Source organism: Sturnira hondurensis, unplaced genomic scaffold (genome assembly GCF_014824575.4).
Source record: "Sturnira hondurensis isolate 20B ecotype Veracruz unplaced genomic scaffold, ASM1482457v3 Scaffold0024152, whole genome shotgun sequence".
Classification (NCBI taxonomy): domain Eukaryota; kingdom Metazoa; phylum Chordata; class Mammalia; order Chiroptera; family Phyllostomidae; genus Sturnira; species Sturnira hondurensis.
In genome coordinates this window covers 1,096,227-1,119,148 of record NW_028096783.1, presented here as the reverse complement: position 1 = coordinate 1,119,148, position 22,922 = coordinate 1,096,227, and the positions used below count along the sequence as shown (strand labels likewise).

The 22,922-nt window shown below is 44.1% G+C and overlaps 1 protein-coding gene across 2 annotated transcripts; it reads left to right on the top strand.

Moving 5' to 3' along the window:
• The first annotated feature begins 36 nt into the window (after positions 1-36).
• ACAD8 (acyl-CoA dehydrogenase family member 8) lies at positions 37-21,877 on the top strand. 2 transcript variants are annotated; one of them, XM_037038289.1, is made up of 11 exons: positions 37-215; positions 6,029-6,129; positions 6,548-6,717; positions 7,338-7,447; positions 7,837-7,913; positions 8,261-8,398; positions 17,092-17,227; positions 17,319-17,416; positions 17,762-17,914; positions 18,566-18,668; positions 21,412-21,877. In XM_037038289.1, exons 1-11 carry the CDS (start codon positions 107-109, stop codon positions 21,441-21,443), a joined length of 1,227 nt encoding a protein of 408 aa, XP_036894184.1. In that variant the 5' UTR covers positions 37-106; the 3' UTR covers positions 21,444-21,877. The 2 variants fall into 2 exon arrangements, with proteins under 2 accessions (XP_036894184.1, XP_036894183.1); XM_037038288.1 differs by having other exon boundaries at positions 21,122-21,877.
• The last annotated feature ends 1,045 nt before the right edge of the window (positions 21,878-22,922 follow it).

Below are 22,922 nucleotides of genomic sequence, written 5' to 3'. Positions count from 1 at the left end.
TGCTGGTCGGGATGCGGGGTGGAGGGCGGATCCGCCAAGGTGGGGCTTTGACTGACCTGCCCAGCTTAGGTGCTTCGTGTCTTTGGCTGTGGTTGGAACCGCTGATATGTGGCGGAGCGGCAGCCGGCGTCTCGGGGCGGTGCTCTGCTGCCCTGGCAGTGGTCTCCGGGTCCCTGCCTACAGCGGCCGCCGGGACTTGGTCTCCTGCATCGACCGTAAGGCTCACCCCAGAGAACAGGTGTATTCGGGACCCGGGCTGGGGCAGTGTCATTTATTTAAAATGACCCGCGCCTTTGGAGCGCTGTCACCCCGAGGACGTCCGCACCGCCTTCACCGCCGGGCCTGCACCCGCTTCTACCCCCATTCCCTTTTGCACCCTCCTCCATCCCTCTGGGAGATCACTCCTCCCCACCCACCTCAGCCGCTGTTCTCTTCTGGGTAGTCTTGGCGCTTCTCACTCTTTCCGACCTCAGCCCACCTGTCGCGCCCCTGGTCCTCTTCAGCTAGTCCCCCACCTCCACACCACCTCCACCCCGCTCCGCCCAGAGGACGCGGATGCGAAGCAGGCTCCCAAAACGCGTGACCCAGGCCTTTCCCTGGGTGCGGAGTCCTTTCTCCGGCCCACTGCACCCCTCCAGGGCTACGATTTCCCAGCCGGCGCCGCCAGCGTTTTGAAACAAGCACTACCTCGCTATTTAGTTAGGGGCACTGACGACGGCTGTCTGGTGTGAATGAATCAAAACCGTACCTATTTTTTCAAAACCGTACCCATTCCTTGGTCAGATTGGCAAAAGTATATATTTTTGGTGCGCCACAGAGTATTAGTAATTAGTTTGTGTGTGCTGTGGAATGAACAAGGTTGAAAATCACTTGTCTATAGGAACTTGGAGACTCAAGTCTAGAACTGCCTTTGTACCACCTGGGGCCCCTGCAGCTAATATAGCTTAATCCTTTTTGCTAAGCTATTATTTTTATTGTTCACTGCTTTCTTAAACTTAGCTGATGTTAAGCTCTTGATATCATGTTTCATAAGTTTACTTATGAAATGAGTGCAATAACTAAGCACTTTACATTTATCCTCACAACTCGGATACATTGTTGTGATCCCCGCTTTTAGACAATGAGTGATTGCTTGGAGACTTTTGACTCTGAGTGAATGCAGAAACGCGTGACTTCGGTTTTTTTTTAATCATAACAATAGGTCATAAAGGCAGTAAGAATGTGAAAAGTGGTGCTAAGAATGTGAAAAGTGGTGCTGGTGATGATAGATGAGAAAAAGTTAGATTTTATAAATTTACACTTATAGCTATAAAACGCTTTTACAGTTGAAATTCCTAAAGAAAAAAAAATATATTGCAAGTGGGGAAATACCAGCGTTTACAGACCTGAAGGTCTTTCGGGACCAGGTAGGTGACCTAGGTGGGAGCACCAGGGAGGTGTCGGAAGGACGTCGGCTGACCTGGAGATCCCCAGCCACTTCGTGCCTCTGTCAAGCACCTAACCCCCTTTTTCTTTGGAAATGGGTTTTTAAAATTTTTAAATAAATGACACTTTTTTTTATAGTGGAATAGTATATGAATCCCTTAGACTGACCTTAAGCTCTAGAAAGTACACGGAGGTGTGGATTCGGTTCTTTCCTCAGTGCCCAGCACTTCACAAGGAGCTGCCCTGGTCTGGCCTTAGAGCTTGGTACACAACAAGGTCGCGGCTGTGCGGAGCAAAGCGAATGGGAAGTTGTTCTGTCAATCAGAAGGTTAAGTAGGAGTATTTCTAGCAGCCAGCAGCGTAGCTTCAGCCAGTGAGGTGCTTGTTCACATTTTAAAGGAAATTATCTTTTAAATAGTAAAATAAAAGGAAACTGTCCTTTCAATATACCATCCTAGTTAAAATGTCAAACTAATGGAAGTGATCAACAAGTATTTCTCATTCTTTCACTGCACATTTTAATGTGAAAAATAATTTTAAGAAAATCGTGATTTTATATTTCAACATATATTACACACTTACATATAATTTCCTCATTTTGCAAATTAGGAAATTTATTCAATGTCTAGTGGAGCCCCCTCTGTTGACAATGCAATAGCTGAGTTGACAGATATACCAGACTTACTGAAAGATGCACAATTAATAATTTGAGAACCAGAGTTCAAATGACTAATTCCTTGACCAGTGCACTGTCACTGTAATTGGCTGCAATTTCCCAAGCATTCCTTGAGCACCAAGATTCTCAAACAGAACCATTGATTCTGTACCTTGGATGCCTTTAAAGATTGTTGTATCATTTGAACTTGTTCTGTGTGTGTGTTTTCACCTCTCATGCTTCTGCTGCTGCACAGTGAAGACTTTCCCCCTCTCACTGGACCCTTTTCTGTGTAGCTTTGCCAGTTTAGTGTGTGCGTGCATGTCGGTGGTGTGCGCTGGCTCCTTGGCCTCTGCCGGTGACTCGGCAAACTTCATGAGGTTTCTGTTTTGTTTCACAGAGTATTTTTCTGGGAATTTGGGTATTTTTAATTAGTAACCATGCTATCTTGTGTAGATTTTGCTTTTTAACTTGCTTTCCCACTTTTTTCCTCCAATAATGCTTTCCTGTCATTAGCATCCCTTTAGCTAAAACTATTTGTTATCTTAAAAAGTGTACCTATGTTGTATTTACTTATACATGGCTTGCATACACTTGTTCCCCGTTATTTACTTAGGATGCCATTAAAATCTATTTTTTTCCTTGAACTACTTGCTTTACTGTCAAATACTATTAATAACAACAACAACAATAATAATAAGCATAAACATTTATTGAGCTCTTGCTGGGGCTGAAACTCTGTAGCACTTCTCTTTACACAGTAATATGTGTGCAGTGTCACTGTTTATGTCATCCTTTGTGTGGATGGGCCATGGTCATCTCTGAAATCCTGCTGCTGCTCCGCAGCAGGCGTCAGTAAGCACTCTGGTGTGAATGGTCTGTGAGCCATGGTCTGCAGGGTCTTTCTGCAAGGTTGTGCAAATGAGTGGCCCGACTCCTAGTTGGGGAATCATGAATTGTTATCCCTAACGATATTCCTGAGGATAACACATTCCTAAGGTGCCTGTCTGCTCTAGGCTTCTCAAGGCAGCCTAATAATCTCTCATCCTCACAACTATTCGTTTCTCTGAGTGTTCCCTTCTAATGGGAGCCTTGATGCAGACAGACTGCTTTCTCCTACCTCCACAGATGCCCAGATCTGCCCTGGAGAAACAGGCTCTGCCACCCAAACTCGTTCTCTGCTGGGAGGGCTCTGCAGTGTTGGCGTGAGGCACGGAAATGAACTTTTGTTGAATGTGGATCTGTGGTCTTCCTTTAATGCTCCTTAGCCTTACCCCAGAATGACCAAGTTACCACGTGTCCAACCTGTGGCCTGCGGGGCTGCCTACAGCCCAGGGTGGCTGTGAATGCGGCCCAACACAAAATCATAAATTTACTTAAAACATTGTGAGACTTCTTTTTTTAATATTTTATTTATTCATCTTTAGAGGGGAAGGGAAGGAGAGAGGAAGAGAAACATCAATGTATGGTTGCTTCTCGTGCATCCCCTGCTGGGAACTGGCCCCTGCGGGGAACTGGCCTGCAACCCAGGCAGGTGCCCTGACTGGGAATCGAACCACGATCGTCTGGTTCACAGGCTCGCGCTCAATCCACTGAGCTACACCAGCCAGGGCACGTGAGACTTCTTTGTGATTACATGTTGTAATGTATTTAATGTGTTACCCCAGACAACTCTTCTTCCAGTGTGGCCCTGATACAGCACAAGGCAAAGGCCCTGACACACACCCCCTGCAAAGTACTAGGAGCCCTGCATTTTCTCTTCCCCTTCACTTTTACAGCTACCATTGTGACTCCTGGCGTCCCCGTGACCCCTGGCGTGGCCGTGCCTCCGAGTCTGGGCACACACTGCTTCATTTCTCTTAGCACAGCTGAGGCGGGCAGTCCTTTCGAAGCATCAGTACTAAGAAGCAATGGAAGAGAAATAAGAGTGTGAATGTTGTAAGTCTGATTCACCTTGTGCAGGTTGCTGATCCTGCTGTGGTGTGCTGGCTCCCAGAATCTCTGGTCCTCTTTTTTCTAAATTCTCTACACAATACCCACAAGGTTGTCATTGTTCATGGGAGTTTTGCCTAGGTCTTCACTTTTAGCTTCTGGCCTCTAGCTAAAAGTCTGAATCACCCTGCAAAACAGGAGACATATTTTAGACCTTACTTTACTACCCAGTTGACTTACAGCTCTGCTGTCCAATTCAATCCTACCTTACTCTGTGCAGTTTTTGAAAAATGGGAAAAACTAAATAGAGTTCATGTCATTAGGAGAACTGACTCATTAAAGAAAATTTGTGAAGTAATAATGTCGTGAATTGAATAGTCACTCTGTTTCACGTAGGCAGGTATGGATGTTTTCCTCCTGAAAAGGACCATCTCTGATGAAACACTCATAGTGTAGTCTTTGACAAGATGTTTAACGCTGTAGAAAAACCTCTTCCCATGAAGCTGTACTGCCTGCCTGTTGGTATTGCTCAGTTATTCATTGTCCTTAGCTCTTAAGTACCTTAGACCTACAAGTGAAGGAATCACCAAGAGTCACCACACTGATAGGATAGAAAATGTTCTAAGAATTCCGAGACCATGGGGTGAAAACAGATTGGTGAGGCCTTCACCATGTTTCAACACCGAAACACTTTCATCAACACTGTCCTCCACGAATGTCCAAGACTTGCTAAATGCGGGGCCGCATTCTTTCCTTTAACTGGGAGAGTAAGCCAAAGTACATGTATCTTCCTTTCCCGGTTGAGCCTTCAAACTGAGTTTTGGTGCAGACAGATGTACGTGGATGGGACACAGCTTCCCCAGGATACTGACACAACCCAGGTAGCACAGCCCAATGGGAGAAAAGCATTTACCGTAATGTGCCCGTTACTGCTTTAATGGGGACTTGTGAGGAGGGTGAGTGAAGAAGGGTATTGAAAGAATAACTAGGGGGTGAACAAAGTTGGTCAATCCACTTGGGAGTAAAGGAACAAGGGAAAAGGACGCAATAGTGTATTTGCCAAAACTTTGTTTAGTTTTTTCTGTACGATGGCTCTAATAGCCCTTGGTTGTTTTTAACTTCATTGGAAACAATTTTGTTAGGTCGTACTGAAATGACAGCTGTCATTTCAGCATGCATTTAAAAAAAACTTATCAAGCCCTGGCTGGTGTAGCTCAGTGGATTGAGCGCGAGCCTGTGAACCAGACGATCGTGGTTCGATTCCCAGTCAGGGCACATGCCTGGGTTGCAGCCCAGTTCCCAGCAGGGGACTCACGAGAGGCAACCATACATTGATATTTCTCTCCTTCTCTCCTTCTCTTCCTCTCTAAAGATAAATAAAATCTTTAAAAAAAAAAGATAAAGTTTAAAAAAATAAAAAATAAATTAAAAACCTTATCAAAATTGGTGAATTTTTGTGTAACCATTTTAATATTGAAGATGAAAGAAAATATGCAATATTTTTGGTATATCTGCTTTGTTATTTCAAGAAGGTAAAAACGCAACTGAAATGCAAAACAAGATTTGTGCAGTGTATGGAGAAGGTGCTGTGACTGATTGAATGTGTCAAAAGTGATTTGCGAAGTTTCTTGGCACTACTGACATTTTGGCCAAATAATTCTTTGTTGTGGGGCTGCCTTGCGCATTCAAAAATGTTCAGCAGCACTCCTGGCCTCTAGCCACTAGAAGCCAATAGCAGAAGATAGCTAAGTACTCAAAATATCAAATCAATAAAGTTATTGGTGAGAATAAAAATTTTGTGTTTTATTTTACAAAAAACACTAAATGGATTTTGGCCAACCCAATACATCAAAGAAACGGAATAACAGTGGGTGATGTCACTGTGTGGGTGTCAAAGGTAGTGCTGTGTGTGGGAAATGCTCCGACAGGGTCACCATCCCAGCTCCGTGATGCTTGTTTGCAGCACTCTCCCTGGACCCCTGTGCTGGAACTGACTGTGTGTGATCTTGCCCGCAGCTTCCATGGGACTAAATGAAGAACAGAAAGGATTTCAGAAAGTGGCCTTTGACTTTGCAGCCCGGGAGATGGCCCCTCATATGGCCGAGTGGGACCAGAAGGTAGAAGTTTTCCTGTGGCTAGATAGTCCCACAAATGCCTGTCTTCATCTCCTTGTAATCCTAACCGTCCACTGTTCATTCTCCACTTCCAAATGAGAGTACTGGTAACCCATTACTGGTGATTCCTTTTTTAGAAGGCACTCTCATCATCTTGAAAATACCGACTTTGTTTTTATTTTTTTGTACAAGGATTTGGAGCTCTTCTATAAGCAAGGCAGTTGTTTTGATAGTGAAAAGAAAACCAGTCCTTATAGAATGCATTTCAGCTGATACCACTGTACACACGAGGGAGAAGCGTATTAAGCTAAGAGAATCCCTGTACTCCCAAATGCAAACATGCTCATCCCTCTCTGTGTCCTCTGAAGAGATGTCCATCTGTGAATCACTTACTGATGATTCTGCTCCCTTTTGTGCACAGGAAGTGTTCCCAGTGGACATGATGCGGAAGGCTGCCCAGCTAGGTTTCGGAGGGGTCTGCATACGAACAGATGTAGGTGGGTCAGGACTGTCACGGCTTGACGCCTCGGTCATCTTCGAAGCCTTGGCTACAGGCTGCACCAGCACCACAGCCTATATCAGCATCCACAAGTGAGTGCCCGAGCTCGGAAAGCACAGCGCAGTGCTCACTGGGTTGCTTGGGAAATTTCAGGTAAATAGGAAAAAAGATGTATCTTTTCAGGTCGGTTGCCTTTGAAGAACCAGACAGTTAAACGTTCATTCTAGGTCTGCTGCTACCTGTCGGACTTGAATTTGTCATTGTGTATGTGGCTCAGAGAATTAGGCCTGCCTGCCTTCCCCCAAGTCCCAGATCAAACGGCCCCAAACAGACTTCTCCTGTACAGTGGTCAGGGCCAGGTTTTCTGTTTCCTCAACCCAAAAAGGACTCCTCCAGAAATTTGGGAAAGTACATAAAACTCTTAGACTTTCAGGAGCTCAGTTAGGGAGCTAACCAGAAGCAGCATGCGTGTCCATGTGAGAAACACCTTGGCCCGGGTTATCTCCGGGTGGTACGTTTTCTGGAAATGTGTTATAATCCGGCCTTTCCTTTGAAGTTGAATCTTCTTGATTGTGACTTTTCCCTTCCCACTCTCTCTTCTGCTTCTGTCTCCTTTTCTTCCTTTGCTTTCCTCCCCCCTCCCCTTCCCTCTAAATTTTCTTTACCACCTTTTCCTCTATGAATGCCATTTGTCCTTGCTCTACTTGTTCAGCATGTGTGTCTGGATGATCGATACCTTTGGAAATGAGGAACAGAGGCACAGATTTTGCCCACCGCTCTGTACCATGGAGAAGTTTGCTTCCTACTGCCTCACTGAGCCAGGTAGGTTTGCCATACTGCAGGCGAGGTGTTACTCAAGTGAAGTCACTGAGTACTCCTTAAGCAGGTCGATACACACCACTGTTTTTGCCAGGAAGTTTCGTTATAGAGTAGCACTTTCTCATGACTTGATGTTACGGAACTCAGAGGCCTCTAGGGCAGTTTCTCCAGGCTCACTGCAGGACAGTGTAATGAAAATGGAAAGGGGTCTGACTGCTGTATGCAATTTTTACCAAGTACGGAGAGTTTGATGATCTCGATTTTGAAGTATCCAACTCTGAGCTGTTTGCCATAAGGGAGGTTTTCCTAGGAGATGGAACCATGCTGGAGCTCCCTTAACGTCGCTGACTTGCTCCCCACCCTCTCTGCTTTCTCTCTGACCCCTACCTTAGGAAGTGGGAGCGATGCCGCCTCCCTTCTGACCTCAGCTAAACAGCAAGGAGATCATTACGTCCTCAACGGCTCCAAGGTACCCGTGTGCTTTCCCAGAACAACTGGGAGAACAGTTGTCTCCATCTTTTGCTCACATGGCCTGGATCCTTGCTGTCTGCGAGTTAACATTCCCATGGGGTTTTTACATGCTAGGGAGAGAACCTGGGACCCACTTCCCTTTATCGCCTTCCCTGTTTCTCTCTCTTCTGACCTAGTTCCAGGTGATTTCATTCATTTTGGTCTATCATTTTTACAGTCTCCTCAGCTAGATCCCCGATTGCTTACTCAGTGCAGTTTCTTTTTAGCCCTCCTCAGGGGCTCTCTGCTGTTGTGCCACTTGCTGTCCTCTGTCCTGACCCCTGTGTACCACCTCCCGCCCCACAGGCCTTCATCAGTGGTGGAGGCGAGTCACACATCTACGTGGTCATGTGCCGAACAGGAGGACCAGGCCCCAAAGGCATCTCGTGCGTCGTCGTTGAGAAGGGGACCCCTGGCCTCAGCTTTGGCAAGAAGGAGAAGAAGGTAAGAGGCCAGTGACAGGAAGCAGTTCCAGTTCTGGTGCGGCCCCGCCAGACCGAGCTCTGCTCTGTTTCTGGAGATAGTTCACAGACTTTCTAACTTGCCTTGGAGGCAGTTGCTTCTAGTAGGATTTTGACAAGGACATGTGGATATAAGTGAGCCTCATTAGCAACCAGCAGGCCCCTGGCAGCAGTGGCCGTTTGCCGGTCAGGCCTGCAAGCTGCCTGCTGTTCTAGTGTGAGCGGTATTCCTCTCCTCCCTCCTCTTGCCATTTTTAGCCCGTGTCCCTTTCCCCGTTTTTGGTTTGGGGGCACTCTGTTATCTCGAGGAGAAATACTTACAGGAGATTCGGTGTTTACTAGAAGTCTCAGGAATGATGTTTGGGGGCACTTTTCTTTTAATAAAAATAAAGTGTAATTCTTTGGAGATGCCTGTGAGTATTTCAGTAATGTTCAGAGGGAGGGCACTTTCATGGGTGTTTTAAGAAGACATTTTTAGGATTGAGAAATCTTATGGCCAGGCCATGAGCAGTGGGACTGTGATTAAGTAACTGTTGCTGGTGATAAGGGTGAGACCTATTTAGATTTGTTAGGCCAGACAATCAGAACAGTCATCTACCTCTGACGTTTACTTTCGTAGTTAGGACCTTGGGGGAGAAGTCAGGTAATGAAATCACCCCTAAATGTCCTTCTTTCATAGTTCCCAGTAGGTCCAAATTTCCCTGCTTGACCCTTCCTGATCCTGCATAACTACCAAGTAGTTATTAATGCCCTTTTAACAACATAGCAGGTATTTATTTACTAGATGCATACTGTATGCAAAGCCTTAGGCTAACTCCTAGAGGGATACAAAAGTCGGACTTCCAAACAAGATGGAGGCATAGGTGGAAACACTGTACCCCCTCCCACAACTAAGTTTAAAGACAGCGAAGTTTTAATAACAAAAACACAGCCAAAACACAGAAAATTGAACTGTACGGAAGTACAACAACAACAAACCATTCAGCCAGACAGGTAAGAGGGGCCGAGTCAGAGTTGGAGTCAGAGGCGGAGCGGGGTCAGGCTGGAAAGATCTGTTGGATCAATCCAGGAGCGGAGGCGGAGGTGCAGATCCCAGGCGTGGGGTGGCGACTGGCAGACCCAGTGAGGGTGCAGGCAGACTGTCGTAATACATTCGCGTTCAGATAAACCAAGCCAAGGAGCAAACAGTGAGGCAGACCCTGCAGGCTAGGGCCCCAGCGATGGGAATTAGAGCCTGAAAGCACCAACTGGAAAGACTTTCTCAGGGTCGAGGGGCTGGGAGAGGCTCCCGGGCTCAGAGAGTTCGTTGCAGAGACCCACAGGGTCCTGAAGAGTACACGGGCCCACACACCCGGGAACCAGCACCAGAGGGGCCCAATTTGCTTGTGGGAAACAGCAGAGGGGACAGAAATCTGAGAGAGAGCAGAGCAGAGCAAAATGCCATTTTTTTCCCTCTCTGACCCCACCCCCACATACAGTGTCACAACCCAGCATCTGGGTTGCCCGGCCCTGGTGAACACCTAAGGCTCCTCCCCTCATAAGTAACATGTGCGAACAGACCAAAACATTATGGCTCAAACAGAAGAACAAATCAAAGCCCCAGAACCAATAAATCTAAGCAACCAAGATATAGCTAACCTTTCAGATGCACAGTTCAAAATACTGGTGATCAGGATGCTCACAGAACTGGTTGATTTTAGTCACAAATTAGATGAACAAATGAAGGCTAAACTAATTGAAATGAAGGGAAATGCACAGGGAACCAATAGTGATGGGAAGGAAACTGGGTCTCAAATCAATGGAGTGGACCAGAAGGAAGAAAGAAACAACCAAACAGAAAAGGATGAAGAAAAAAAAATTCAAAACAATGAGGATAGGCTTAGGAACCTCCAGGACATCTTTAAACGTTCCAACATCCGAATTATAGGGGTAGCAGAAGGGGAAGAGTAACAAGTGGAAAATTTATTTCAACAAATCATAAAGGAGAACTTCCCCAATTTGGCAAAGGAAATAGACTTCCAGGAAATCCAGGAAGCTCAGAGTCCCAAAGAAGCTGGACCCAAATAGGAATACTCCAAGGCACATCATAATTACATTAGCCAAGATAAAAATGAAGGAGAAAATCTGCAAAGCAGCAAGAGATAGGAGATAGTAACTAACCTACAAAGGAGTTCCCATAAGACTGTCAGCTGATTTCTCAAAAGAGACCTTACAGGCAAGAAGGGGTTGGAAAGAAGTATTCCAAGTCATGAAATCCAAAGACCTACAGCCAAGATTGCTTTATCCAGCAAAGCTTTCATTTAGAATGGAAGGGCAGATAAAGTGCTTCTCAGATAAGGTCAAGTTGAAGGAGTTCATCATCACCAAGCCCTTATTTTATGAAGTGTTAAAGGGACTTATCTAAGAAAAGATAAAAAACATGTATACTAAAATGACAGCAAACTCACAATTACTAACAACCACACCTAAAATAAAAACAAACTAAGGAAACAACTAGAACAGGAACAGAACCACAGAAATGGAGATCACATGGAGGGTTAGCAACAGGGGAGTGGGAGGAGAGGGGGGGAAAGGTACAGAGAATAGGTAGCATAGATGGCAGGCAGAAAATAGGGGGAGGGCAAGAATAGCATGGGAAATGTAAAAGCTAAAGAACTTAAGACACATGGACATGAACTAAAGGGGGGGAATGTGGTAGGGAGGGGGTATGCAGCATGGAGGGGGGAATGGGACAACTGTAGTAACATAATCAATAAAATATAATTGGGGAAAAAAAGCCATCTTCCAGTCAAGCCAGTGATATTTATAAGGGAGTTGGTGGGAATTCGGGAGAGGGAGAATTCCTAGGGCAGCAGTGTGTACATGAATTTTCTCTTGAGAAAGCAATTGGGGGTGAGGGGAGGGGAGGTGAAGCAGAGCTGTACAGTTCTGCTTGGGCTTGTTCCTCTTGTTCTGATGTTGTGTTGTGACGTGTGTCAGCCAGACCTCTGTGGTTTGTGTGGGGGTCAGTGCTCCTCTTTTTGGAACAGGTTATTCCGCTATGAGAAGACCCTGGCCAGAGGGGAGCATAGGGCTGATTAAAAGCACAGGGTTAATTATACACTGTGATTGTTACGGAATGTGTAACTGGGATCGCGGCTCTGGGAACATTCAATCATGATGACGACTCTCTGTCAATTCTGGCTCCACCTCCATGGTAACTTAAAGAGTAGTTTCTTGTAATTTACTACGAAATAGAAGTTTTGATCAGAAGCCAAACTTTTTAGCATTGAAGAAAGTCATTTCTGGAGATTTAGATAGTGTGTTGCCAAATTTGCTAAAACAACAAGTGGTTATTTTAAACATAAAATATATGAAAAAATAAGTATAACCAGCCTAAATTTTAGAATACTTCCCTAAAATAGACCTAATCCTGTCTGGTCTCTGTGAAAACAAAGAAAGCTAATCTGTAACTCCTTTTCCCGTCCCGTCAGGTGAAGGGGACACTATGGCAATCTAACGCTTGTTGAAACCATGCAGCCAGTTCAAGAATCTTAGCAATGCTGTTTTCTACCTGCTGGTGGATCGAGGGAGGGAACAGTTCTCCTCTGGGTTCCCCTGAACACGTTAAAAGTGTCTGGAGTTGGAGTGCATTTTCCAGTCACACCTGCAGCCGAAGATGCTGCCTTTCTGGGGAAAAGGTTACTTGTGTGTGTAACTTACAGGGCAAGTCCAGGAGCTGTCCAGAGGAGTCCTTGGGCCCCCTTATTTATTATTTGCCCATGTGTTTCTTTTTCTACTTCTTTTCCTTTTTTTTTTTTTAATGCCTCTTGCTAGTCACACGAGGCTTTACACCCTAGTGACCTTTTGTACCTGGCTTTGCTCCGGTCTTGGGTAACTGCCTGTCACATTCCTCCCTGGAGGATCTTGGCTCTGAAGCCTTTCAGAGGACAGTGCAGGATCTCTTGCGTGACTTTTCTGTGGGAGAAGGGTGACATGTTTCTTCTGGGCCAGCAGTTTCTTGCTCTCTGTCAGAGGGGAATGAGGACTGGCATGGAAGGGGATGACGATGGCTCCTAGAGGGGGCATTCCCTGAGTGCGAGGAGGGCTTGTGACCTCGTGGGGACAAACCGTGTTGTACAACTCCATATTGTATGGCAGAAGCTAGGAAATTCAGGATCCAGTTCATTTCATAAATGAGAAATAAAACTTGGAAGACAATTAACTGAACTACAACTAATGTCCATAATTGTGTAGATAGAGTCTATGGAAATACAATTTTTCTTTCCCTAAAATCATACTTGTTTTTATCAAAGGGCCAAATCAATTTATTTATTGCATTAATTCTGGTTTCAACTCAGCCTGATACTTGCATAAACACAACAGGAATACCAATTGATTATGTAAGCTTTCTTAAATCACTTTGCTGGAATCTTATAAGGAATTTTCAGATTGAGCTTCAGTTAGCCTCTCAGGACAAAGAAGCCAAGCCACACCGTTACCATCCAGCTTTGCCTGTAAGAACTACAGATTTGGGTGTGTTCCTCAAGTCCTCGAGGTTCCCCCAAATGTCTTGTGGTTCTTCTTTGCTAGGTCCCAAGAAAGCACCATCACTCCTTACCTAGAAAGCCTGCCGTGCACCAACCACATGAATGAGCAAAGTACCAGGCCATTTGTCCAAGGGCTTGCATCAGCTTTAAAGTCAGTCTTCATTCCTTAAAACTTTCTGGTAACCTCAAGAGTCTAGTCACATCTCACTGAGACATGACATTCCAGTCAAAGTCTTGGTACGTAAAACTGGCGTTATGTGTCTTCTTTTGAAAAAATGAAATTCCTACTGGGTTTATGCAAACAAGTATATTGCTATGAAAATAGTAATTCTGGAGGGATTAGGAGGGGAGAAAAAAAATAAATGTCTCAATATTGCTTATGAAGGTATAATTTACCAAATTGCTTTAAGAAAAAAACAACTTTCCTTATATCTGGAAAACAAAAGATTAAACATTAGCAATATTTTCAACAAAAAGTTACAAAAACTATAATTATTTTAGTTCATTCAGTTCCATAATCAGTTTTTGTTTATTCTGATTTGCCAGTATATCCATAGATCCAGTTATTCTACAGAGTTCTACTTATCTTCATTCAGTTCAAAGTTTGATCTGAAAATCTTTCTCAGAAATATGTAATTTAGGTAAGTCTGAGTCCTTTCCATAGATTTTTCTGAAGGTGTAACATATTTACAAATGCATCATAGCAAAACAATGACTTTCTGTAAATGACAGAAAAAACTTAAAATGACATAGTTATAGATCTGATTATAATGCCATTGACAAAGGAATTTGCTTTCCTTTAATAACCTTTTAAGATAACAGTTGGAATTACAAATGAGAGTATATCAGAACTTTGTAGACTCTTGGAGATTTTTATATAATCTCTAGAACAGTTATTTTAATGATAAAAGTACATGTATACAAATAAAACATACAATGGTTATTATTTTTTTAATTTGACAAAGCTTCCCATGTACTTTAAGTGTTTGAAAAAGGCCTAATCAGTTTAAAGTTTCTGCATAAGGAAAGAGAACAAATCCTTGAGGTATTTCAGGGGCCCATTGGGGTGACTCAAAGCTAGTTCTAGCTCAAAAGAAGTCTTAAAGTCTAAATTCTTGGAAGGATGTCAGACATATTTGGCTAAATGATTATATGTTATTATGTAACAATATTAAATTATTTATTTACTCAAAGTGACAACAAAAGGCCCTGACCAGTGTGGCTCAGTGGAGTGGGCATTTCCCCACAAACCAAAAGGTCACCAATTTGATTCCTGACCAGCACACACGCCTGGTGTGCAGGCCGGGTCCCCGGTTGGGGGCGTGCCGGGGGCAGCTGACTGAGGTTTCCTCATGTTGATGTTTCTCTCCCTGCCTGTCTTCCTCCCTTTCCCTCTCTAAAAAGATATAAATAAAAAAAAATTTTTAAAGTGACAACAAAAGTTTTCAAACACAAACACAGGTTAATAAAACTATAGTTCTTAGAATTAAAAAGATGGGTTTTTAAATGATTAAGTACCTGATTAATATAATATGACACAACTAATTTAATAATACATAGAATCTTTACTTTCTAGGCAGATACAGAAAAAACTTTTTTCCCTTTTAACAGACTGAAAAAGAACCAAACAAATTTTGTATTAGTTTACTTTTAATATTTAGATTAATTTGCCTAATTAAATTAATTATTCAGCTTACTCATTTAATTTCCTATTAAGATTTCTATTTATAAGCCTCTTACCCATTCGGAAATAACCAGCTTTAGAGCAATTTATTTTTTCCTTAACATGTATTATTATACTTTGTATCTTTTATTATGAAACCATAACAATTTCTTTCTAACTTAATTAGAATTCTTAACTGTAAGAAACCTTGATTTTTTTTTAGTGAGAACTGAAAGTAATTCACATTCTATAGATTGATACTTTTATGAACACATTTTATAACTTTTAGAAACACTTTTTTTATTTGCATACATGCTCACATTTTCAAAAGACATACTTCAAATAAAGTACAAGATATATTCATTAACAGATCTAAATATATTCTTGATTTTCTTTGCAAGAAGAAGCCAAAAGTGAGCAAATTTAGGTCAATTAATGTTTCAGTATTGTTATTTCAAAATATCCAGATATTTAATAATTTTCATCATTTAACGTAGCAAAACTCTGAAGTTTTAAGTTACCACAGACTTTGGAAAATTATGTTTAGATATATAATTATTATAGAAAAGCTTTATCAAAAATCTTTCATTTTAGTTATATCTATTTCTGTTTTTATTAGGTATTTTTAAAAAATATTTTGTTTATGCTCTTACACTTGTCTCAGTGTTTCCCCTTTTGCCCCTCTCCACCCAGCCTCCCCACTTTCTCATGCAATCCCCACACCATTGTTGTCCGTGGGTCATGCATAAATATTTTTTGGCTAATTCCTTCACCTTCTTTTCCTTCCCCCAGCAGGGCATAGCAAGCAACCAGTGCCAAGAGAAAGTGAGGGATAGTCCCTGAGTGAATTAACTCGGCAACTGTTAGGGACTCCCAAGGTCTATGTCTGGGTCAGTCAGCCACAGGCAGCCTAGGGAATCCCCTCCGAAGTATAAGGACTTACTACTGGCTCTCATTTGCTCCTGGCTGGCTTACCAAATCTGAAACTGCTGTAGACAATCTGCAGGCCCAACTGTCTGCCACCACTTAAGCCAAACTCATGAGACAGGTGCTGGTGAGGAGGAAAGTGGTTTTATTTCAGGTGCTGGCAACCTGAGAAGATGGCAGAGTTTGAGAGAGAACAAGATTGCTGCTGGCTCAAGTGCCTGGGAAGACCTCAGGAGGCTAGACTGGAAGTGAACTAGACTGACCAGGTTGGGACTAGGCCGTATTTCCAGTAGAGGGAGCAGGATAAGCAAAGTATGGATCTAAAAACCCAGTAGCTCCGTTTGTAAACCAGCTTTCCTGGGCTGGAGCATACTTACAGGTGACCTCTAGAAGAGAAGGCTGGGAAGAGAGGGTTGGGCTGCATTGTAGAAGACCTCAACTAAAGGGCTGAGGGATAAAGTTTATCATCTAACAAAAGGGAGCTATTGAGTGTTTTTCTATAAGGAAGTTGTAGCAATGTGAAGGCAGGAGTATTTTCAGAGAACTAAGGAACTGGGAGATTTTATATAGTGTTTTAAAGTCTGCATCACCGAACCTCAGAGTTCTCTGAAGCCTTGGGAAGTACCTGGAAGAGGAAGTGAAGGAGTCAAGTAGTGAGAGTCCTATTCTTTTTATATAGGAAACATCGGAATAAGATTTTATTTGATGAAGATAGTTCTGCTGGCTTTCTAGTGCAACTCCCTTACATAAGGGAAAACCAAGACCACAAAAAAGCCCAGTAATTTGGTGAATGATGAAGAATACAGCTAGTTGGTTGCATGACATGGACTATATCTTAGGTATTCAAAATTTTCTCTGGGACTTGTGACTGACATATTCAGGGATGTTCTGGTAAATCAGCTATCTGGGAAAACCAACCGCCCCACCAAATTCTCCTAGTTTGCCAGTTTTTGTGGTGTAATCCTCCCACCGTGGCTGATGTCAGGCCACCAATGTCACTGAAAGCCAAGCTAGGAAGAGACATACTTTGTCTCTTGGGAGCTGGTGCAAGCACATCACTGCATCTCTCTGCAGCTAATGCTGAACTAGGTGTGGCCAGCACAGTGCAGGCTACTTATAACATTTTAGAAGAACACTAAGCTTGTGAGAGGAGAAGTGCGGCTGTTGTGAATAATGCTAATGTCCTTACACAAGGACAAATAATTCTTATGTACACCTTGTAAGATTAGTAATTCTTATATTATCTAAGGCATTGTACATGCAGAGAGGCGCCGGAAATGATGACAGCCCGTCCTCGATTCTAAAAGAAATTATGAGAAACATCTGTGAGTCGTTTAATCTAGTAGCGTGAACATTAGAATAGATGCTTTTAATATGTTAAAGATGGTTAGCTGAAAAATACCTGTCAGATATTTAAATCTGAACTTTCATTTTTCCTCATTTTAAGTTCTCCAGGCTCTGGTCTCAGGGAAATGGAGCTGTGCTGCCCAGGCTTTCGTGCAAACCTGCCCCGGCAGCGAATGCTTGTGCAGCCACGTGCTCCCTGATCTTTGCCAGGTGGGGTGGAACTCGCAGCCAACCCGCGCCGTCATTTTCGAGGACTGTGCTGTCCCTGTGGCCAACAGAATTGGGAACGAGGGGCAGGGCTTCCTCATTGCCATGAAAGGACTGAACGGAGGGAGGATCAACGTTGGTGAGAACACGAAGGGGCGGCCGTGAGGTGGGGCGGGCAGGCCGCACGGTCCTCCCAGCTCCGTCGCAGTGCGAGCTCCCTTCCTTTCCAGCTTCTTGTTCTCTGGGGGCTGCTCATGCTACAGTCGTTCTCACCCGAAACCATCTCAACGTCCGGAAGCAGTTTGGAGAGCCTCTGGCCAGTAACCAGGTACCTGCCCAGGTGTCTCTGCTTGGCTTCCCAGTCTTTGCAGGACCTGCTCTGGGGCCCACATTCTCCAAGAGAGTGGAATTCGGCCCCATCTGAGCCAGAACTGGTGCTCTCTGTCTAGCAATAATTTTTCCCAGAGGCGGTACTGTAAGTGCAGGGCAAACAAAGTGGACCTAGAACTTGGGGGCAGTACATTTTCTCTGGAGAAGAGGCAGGAGGCTTTGAGGCTCTTCGGCGAGTCACTTCGGGAAGGTTCCTTACAGAGATGTCTTCCAGAGGGCCCCAGATCGGGGGCTGCTCTAAGCCTGTCTGTCTTGTCTGGCTTTCTTCCCCCTATTGCTGTAGTACCTGCAGTTCAGACTGGCTGACATGGCAACCAGGCTGGTGGCCTCACGGCTGATGATCCGCAGTGCCGCAGTAGCCCTGCAGGAGGAACGGGAAGATGCAGTGGCCCTGTGCTCCATGGCCAAGCTCTTTGCTACAGATGAATGTTTTGCTGTGAGTGGTGACGCATGCTCTCTGGCTCTCCTGGGTGAACAGGGAGCACTGCTAGTTTGGGTTCTTTTGAGAGGCTTAAGTCAACTCCTGGGATGCTTCAGGGATCGCCTGGGGGCTTAAGGATATAAGTTTATTCATGAGGGGCCTGCAGGGGAGCTCTCATAGCTGGCTTTTTACCTGTCCCATGCCAGTACATTATTCTATTGTTGTCACTTGGTTGTGGTCTAGATGTGATCTGCCTTGGAAGAAGGTCCAGAATAGCCCAGTGCCTCTTGTTCAGATGTGCCATGTTTACAGTGTCAGGGGCAAAGCCATTTACATGTGGAGGCTGTGTTACCACTGGATGGCACCTGAGCTTCATAGAATCCCTGCCGTGGTGGTTGCAGGCTGCTCCTCCCTACAAGCCGGAGAGACAGTGGTCTCTGCTTTGCCTGTCTGGTGGCAACCAGCAAGTTCAGTTGGTGGACTCCTCTTGTTGTCTCTGGCCACAGAGAACATGGAGCCCCTTTCCTGCTTGGCTGGTTATCTGTAGGTTGTTCTTTCTCATATTAGTCCACAGCAGGCTGCCAGATCAGGGTCGGGGGTGGAGAGACAAGCCACTTGTTCCAGTCTTCCCAACGTTCAAGAAGCCTCATCCCTGTCTCCCTGCAGATCTGCAACCAGGCTTTACAGATGCACGGAGGCTACGGCTACCTGAAGGACTGTGCTGTTCAGCAGTATGTGCGGGACTCCAGGGTCCACCAGATACTGGAAGGTAAACATTTCCAGAGGTTATTGTCTTTTTTTCGGAATGGTTGCAGCATCTCCAGCCTCATGGCTGGTCTCAGCGTTCCACCTGGCCCTGTATGGCAAGGGCATCCTTCCTTCTCCTAACCCTGCTCTGGAAGGGCCTCTTGTTGCCATGCAAAGAGCACTAGCCAGGGAGTCAGGAGGCTCTGTTTGGTCACGTGAGTAGGCCATTGATTCACTTCACTTGTCATCTTTTTCTTTGCAAATTTTAGAGAACGTGTAAACTGAGATAATACATGAAAAAAACACTGAAAACTCTGGCAGTGACTGTTCTTTACTGTTACAAAGTGACTACTTGGTCCTCTGGAATCCCCAAAACTTCTCTACAGTAATTCACAGGGTGAATGTGAGCCAACTTGATCGCCATGGCCTTCACAAGTTGATTATCAGCCAGATGGTCTAAAACACAGGTGGCAAACACAAGACCCTTGGGCTGAATCTGGCTCTCCACCTTGTTTTATCTGGCCCCTGTTTCTACCCAGCAGAGACACCAAGCTCCTTGCCCCTCGTTAAGGAGTAGGTATATTTATACAGTCCTAAAATTACATTTGGCCCTCTGAAGGCAACTGTGAGGCTGATGTGGCCCCCAGTGAAAATGAACTTAACACCCCTGGTCTAAAAGATATCTTGTTAGTTTTGCTACTGGATTTCTTAGTAAATTCAATCCTAGAATGTGGGTATCTTCTTGGTAATCACAGACTTCTGGGAGGAGAAATGTACAAACTACTGGAGTCACACTCAGAGCGTGGCCTTCTCCACTCTCCACACCAGTGCATGTGTCTTGAAGTTGCACCCGTGTGTTCCAGCTAGTGCAGGCAGCTGGCGCTGGGACAGCACAGGAAAAGCAGGTGTGGTGCAGGCTCGTCTCAGCGACTCTCGGAGAAATAGTGTGGGGCTGCTTTAATGGGCCACGGTGGAAGCCTCTGAGCATTGGTGTCCCTGCCGCTTGCAAAGCACCCTTCTCCAACTTGAGCACACATGCGAGTCACCGAGTCACTAAGAGGGCTTGTGAAGACAGATTGCTGGGTCCCCCCACCCCCAGTTTCTGACTCAGTGGTCCTTGGGTGGCCTGAGAATTTGCACCTGTAGGAAGTTTTCAAGTGAGACTGCTGCTGCTTGTCTGAGAGCCACACTCTGAGACCCACAGCTCTGGTGGGGTGTCCAAATCACAGGCTTCTCGAGGTTATCTGCTGCCTCCCTGCCTCGCGCCTCATCCCTGAAGTATGGTCATGAGCTCGGTTGCTAGCGCCAGTTACCATATTTTGCTGTGTATAACATGCACTTTTTTGCCCAAATTTTTGAGGGAAAAATGATGTGCATTAGACATGGGTAGTAGTAATTCCATAGCTATATAAATGTTTTTAATCCTTTATTTGTGCTTATGCATTAAAAGTGTAACTCAAGAAAGCAGTAACGATATCCATGTGTAAAATAATACCCTGGAATACAAACATGTAAATATAAATAATTTAAAAATTGAAATAAAAATTACAACAAAAGATTTTTTTCCTGAAAGTTTGAGCCAAAAATGCAGGTGTGCATTATACACAGCAAAATATGGTAAATTAGCCTTTCTCCTCTACTACTGCTACAGTTACTTTTTCATCCAGCATTATGAGTGCAAGAGGCTTTACCTTTGTCATAACCCTGTCTTTTCATCCTGGTAGAATAAATGGGAAAAGGCAGATACATTCATCTCAGGCCACACCGTTGTCCACTCCTAGAAAAATGTGGGCACTGACCTTTATCACTTTGTTGTATCATGGACTTTGTTATTGGATAGATCTGAATTTTGGATTTGATTTTTTGGAAATGTGGTTATTAATCCCTTCTGCAGGTTCATATTTCTGTTTGTAAAGGACACTGTAAAAATGAAGCAAGTGTTTGATCCCCTTTCAAGGGAATGTTTTAAAATTGAGTGTTCTGATTACCAAAGAAATTGGTGTATTTATTGTTGAAAACTTATAAAATATAGGGAAAGTTAAAAAATCACTTATGTTTTCACATCCAGAATCAGTACTTTAGACTTCTTTTATATTTAAGTCCAAAAATATCTCCTTTGGTTTTTTCTATGCTTTTATAGTTCATTTTTTTAAAAAAATGGAATTACATTATATATACACCATTTCTTCTCTTCCTCCTCCTCCCTCCCTCCACACCCCCCTTCCTCCCCTTCCTTCATATAAACGTTTTTACCATCAGGGGAGATGTTTTAAAAGTAACTCAATTCACTTTCTGATACTTTTCTGCAGTTCAGCGAGAAGTCTGTGGTAATTTGGCCCCATGCAGGGGTAAAGGCAACAGCTGTCATTCACATCCACACTACCCTGAGCTAGGCTCTGAACACCCTGGTCAGAGCCTTGCCGAGGTGGCGGACTCTGCTGCTACTGACTCCTTCCCTCTTGCCCTGCCTTACAGGCAGCAATGAGGTGATGAGGATGCTGATCTCTCGAAGCCTGCTTCAGGAGTAGCGCCCAGGCTCGGTCTTCTGGCACGATGCTTAACTGGGAGCTTGGCTCAGCCTCTAGCAGCTCCTTGTGGATGGCTCTATTGCAGACGAATCATGGATTAGAAGGAAGGCCTCCCTAGAAGGCAGACCCTTCACTGTGTATTGGCAGTGGTGCAGCATCTTCAGAGAGCTGGAGGAGTCGCCTTGATGGGGGACGTCACAGAAGGACACACTACCTTGCACACTACCTTGTGCACAGGTGACCAATGTAGACATATCACCAAACCATAGGCCTCTCTTGGATCCGCATCACCTCGATTTGCCTGCATTTGGCTGGATCACTGGGCCCCCTCCAGGGATCTGGGTACTTCCATGGAGGGTTTTTCCTATTTGTAAAGCAAAGGCCTGGGAAAGGAAAAGGGAGAGAAAACGTCCTCCTTTCCTGTCCTCTGCGCCTCAGCTACAGGTGCGGAAGGGCTCTGTGGGTGCACGTCCTGAAGAGCACACCTTGGAAAGCCGATCGAGATAAAACGAGGGTCAGGAAGACTTTGCTCCTGTGACTTAGTGGGTATCTGGGGTCTGGACTACCTGGCTGTCACGGACTGAGGTCACTTGGGAGTTCAAATTTTTGTCATTGCTTTCTTTTTTAAGAATCATGTCGTTTGGAATGACATTCAAAATTTCTATAACCTTTTCTAATAAATACTTTGAGTATATCTTTTCCTGTGTTTCTGTTTTCTTTTTTGAAGTTGCTCCTCTTTTTAAGTATTTTTAATTACTGCCTTGATAAACAAACCTGCCCCTTTCTGTACTGTCTTGAGTTCTGCTGAACTTGGTTTTAATTTTATTACTGTAACTAAACCTTTGCCACTATTTTAAAGTTTTTATCATACTTAATTAAATATTTAACTAGATTTTAGAATAATAATAAAAAATCTCTCCATGACCTAATTGGCTTGAAAAAAAATAAGCCTCTTAAATTACTGATAGCTTTGTAAACCAAGCATTGTTTATGATTTATGAAAATAGATTTAAAGTCATACTAAAAAATGGAGACTTGTCAGAGAACCCTGTTATAAATGGTCATTACGTCACTCTATGCCCCCATGCCTATAAAAAAAATAAACGTCCAAGGCACTTGTTCATTACAGGTCAGTCTTTGGAGAACCCGAAATACACATCTTTAGCTGTGACAAGTATTTTCTGTTTTGAATGCATAGTTTCTGAAAGGAGCCATGGCTGACACTGCCTAATTTCCTGCCTCTAAAGGCCCTATTTAGTAGTTGAGTGCAAAGAAATGATTGCCCTGCACAAGAAACAGTGAACCGGAAACAGTGATAACATAGGAAGGGATTCATGGAGATGGTCGGAATTCAAATTAAACGTTTGTGAAAAGGGAACCAAGGAAGTTGGTTTCGGGCGGGAAAGAACCAGGATCGGAAAAAGTGAAGAATTTGTGTGGGAGCTGTTGACGCTTTGGTTTTCGTTTGGCCCTTTGGAGTTGGCGTGGGAAAGAAAATGGAAGTAGAAGCTGGGAGGGAGGGCTGTGAAAACCAAGATTTGAGTTTTATTTGTCAGCAGTGGGAGCCACAGGAAGTTTTTGGTGAGGGGGGATATGATGAGATTAATCCATGCGTAAGAACGTTCTGGAATGTCTGTGTGGGATGAATATGAGTAGAGGAAGGCATACGCAGTCCATAGGTTCTTCAAGTAGTCAAGGTCTGAGGCAATTTGAATCTGAACTTGGGACATAAAAGGAAAGAGTAGATA

What these genes read in the sequence shown, in the direction of transcription:
- ACAD8 (XM_037038288.1), top strand. Translation starts at nt 107, where the DNA reads ATGTGGCGGAGCGGCAGCCGGCGTCTCGGGGCGGTGCTCTGCTGCCCT. An exon ending in TGGCCGAGTGGGACCAGAAG is followed by an intron (nt 6,130 to 6,547) that starts GTAGAAGTTTTC and finishes TTTTGTGCACAG; the next exon opens with GAAGTGTTCCCAGTGGACAT. An exon ending in CTACTGCCTCACTGAGCCAG is followed by an intron (nt 7,448 to 7,836) that starts GTAGGTTTGCCA and finishes CCCCTACCTTAG; the next exon opens with GAAGTGGGAGCGATGCCGCC.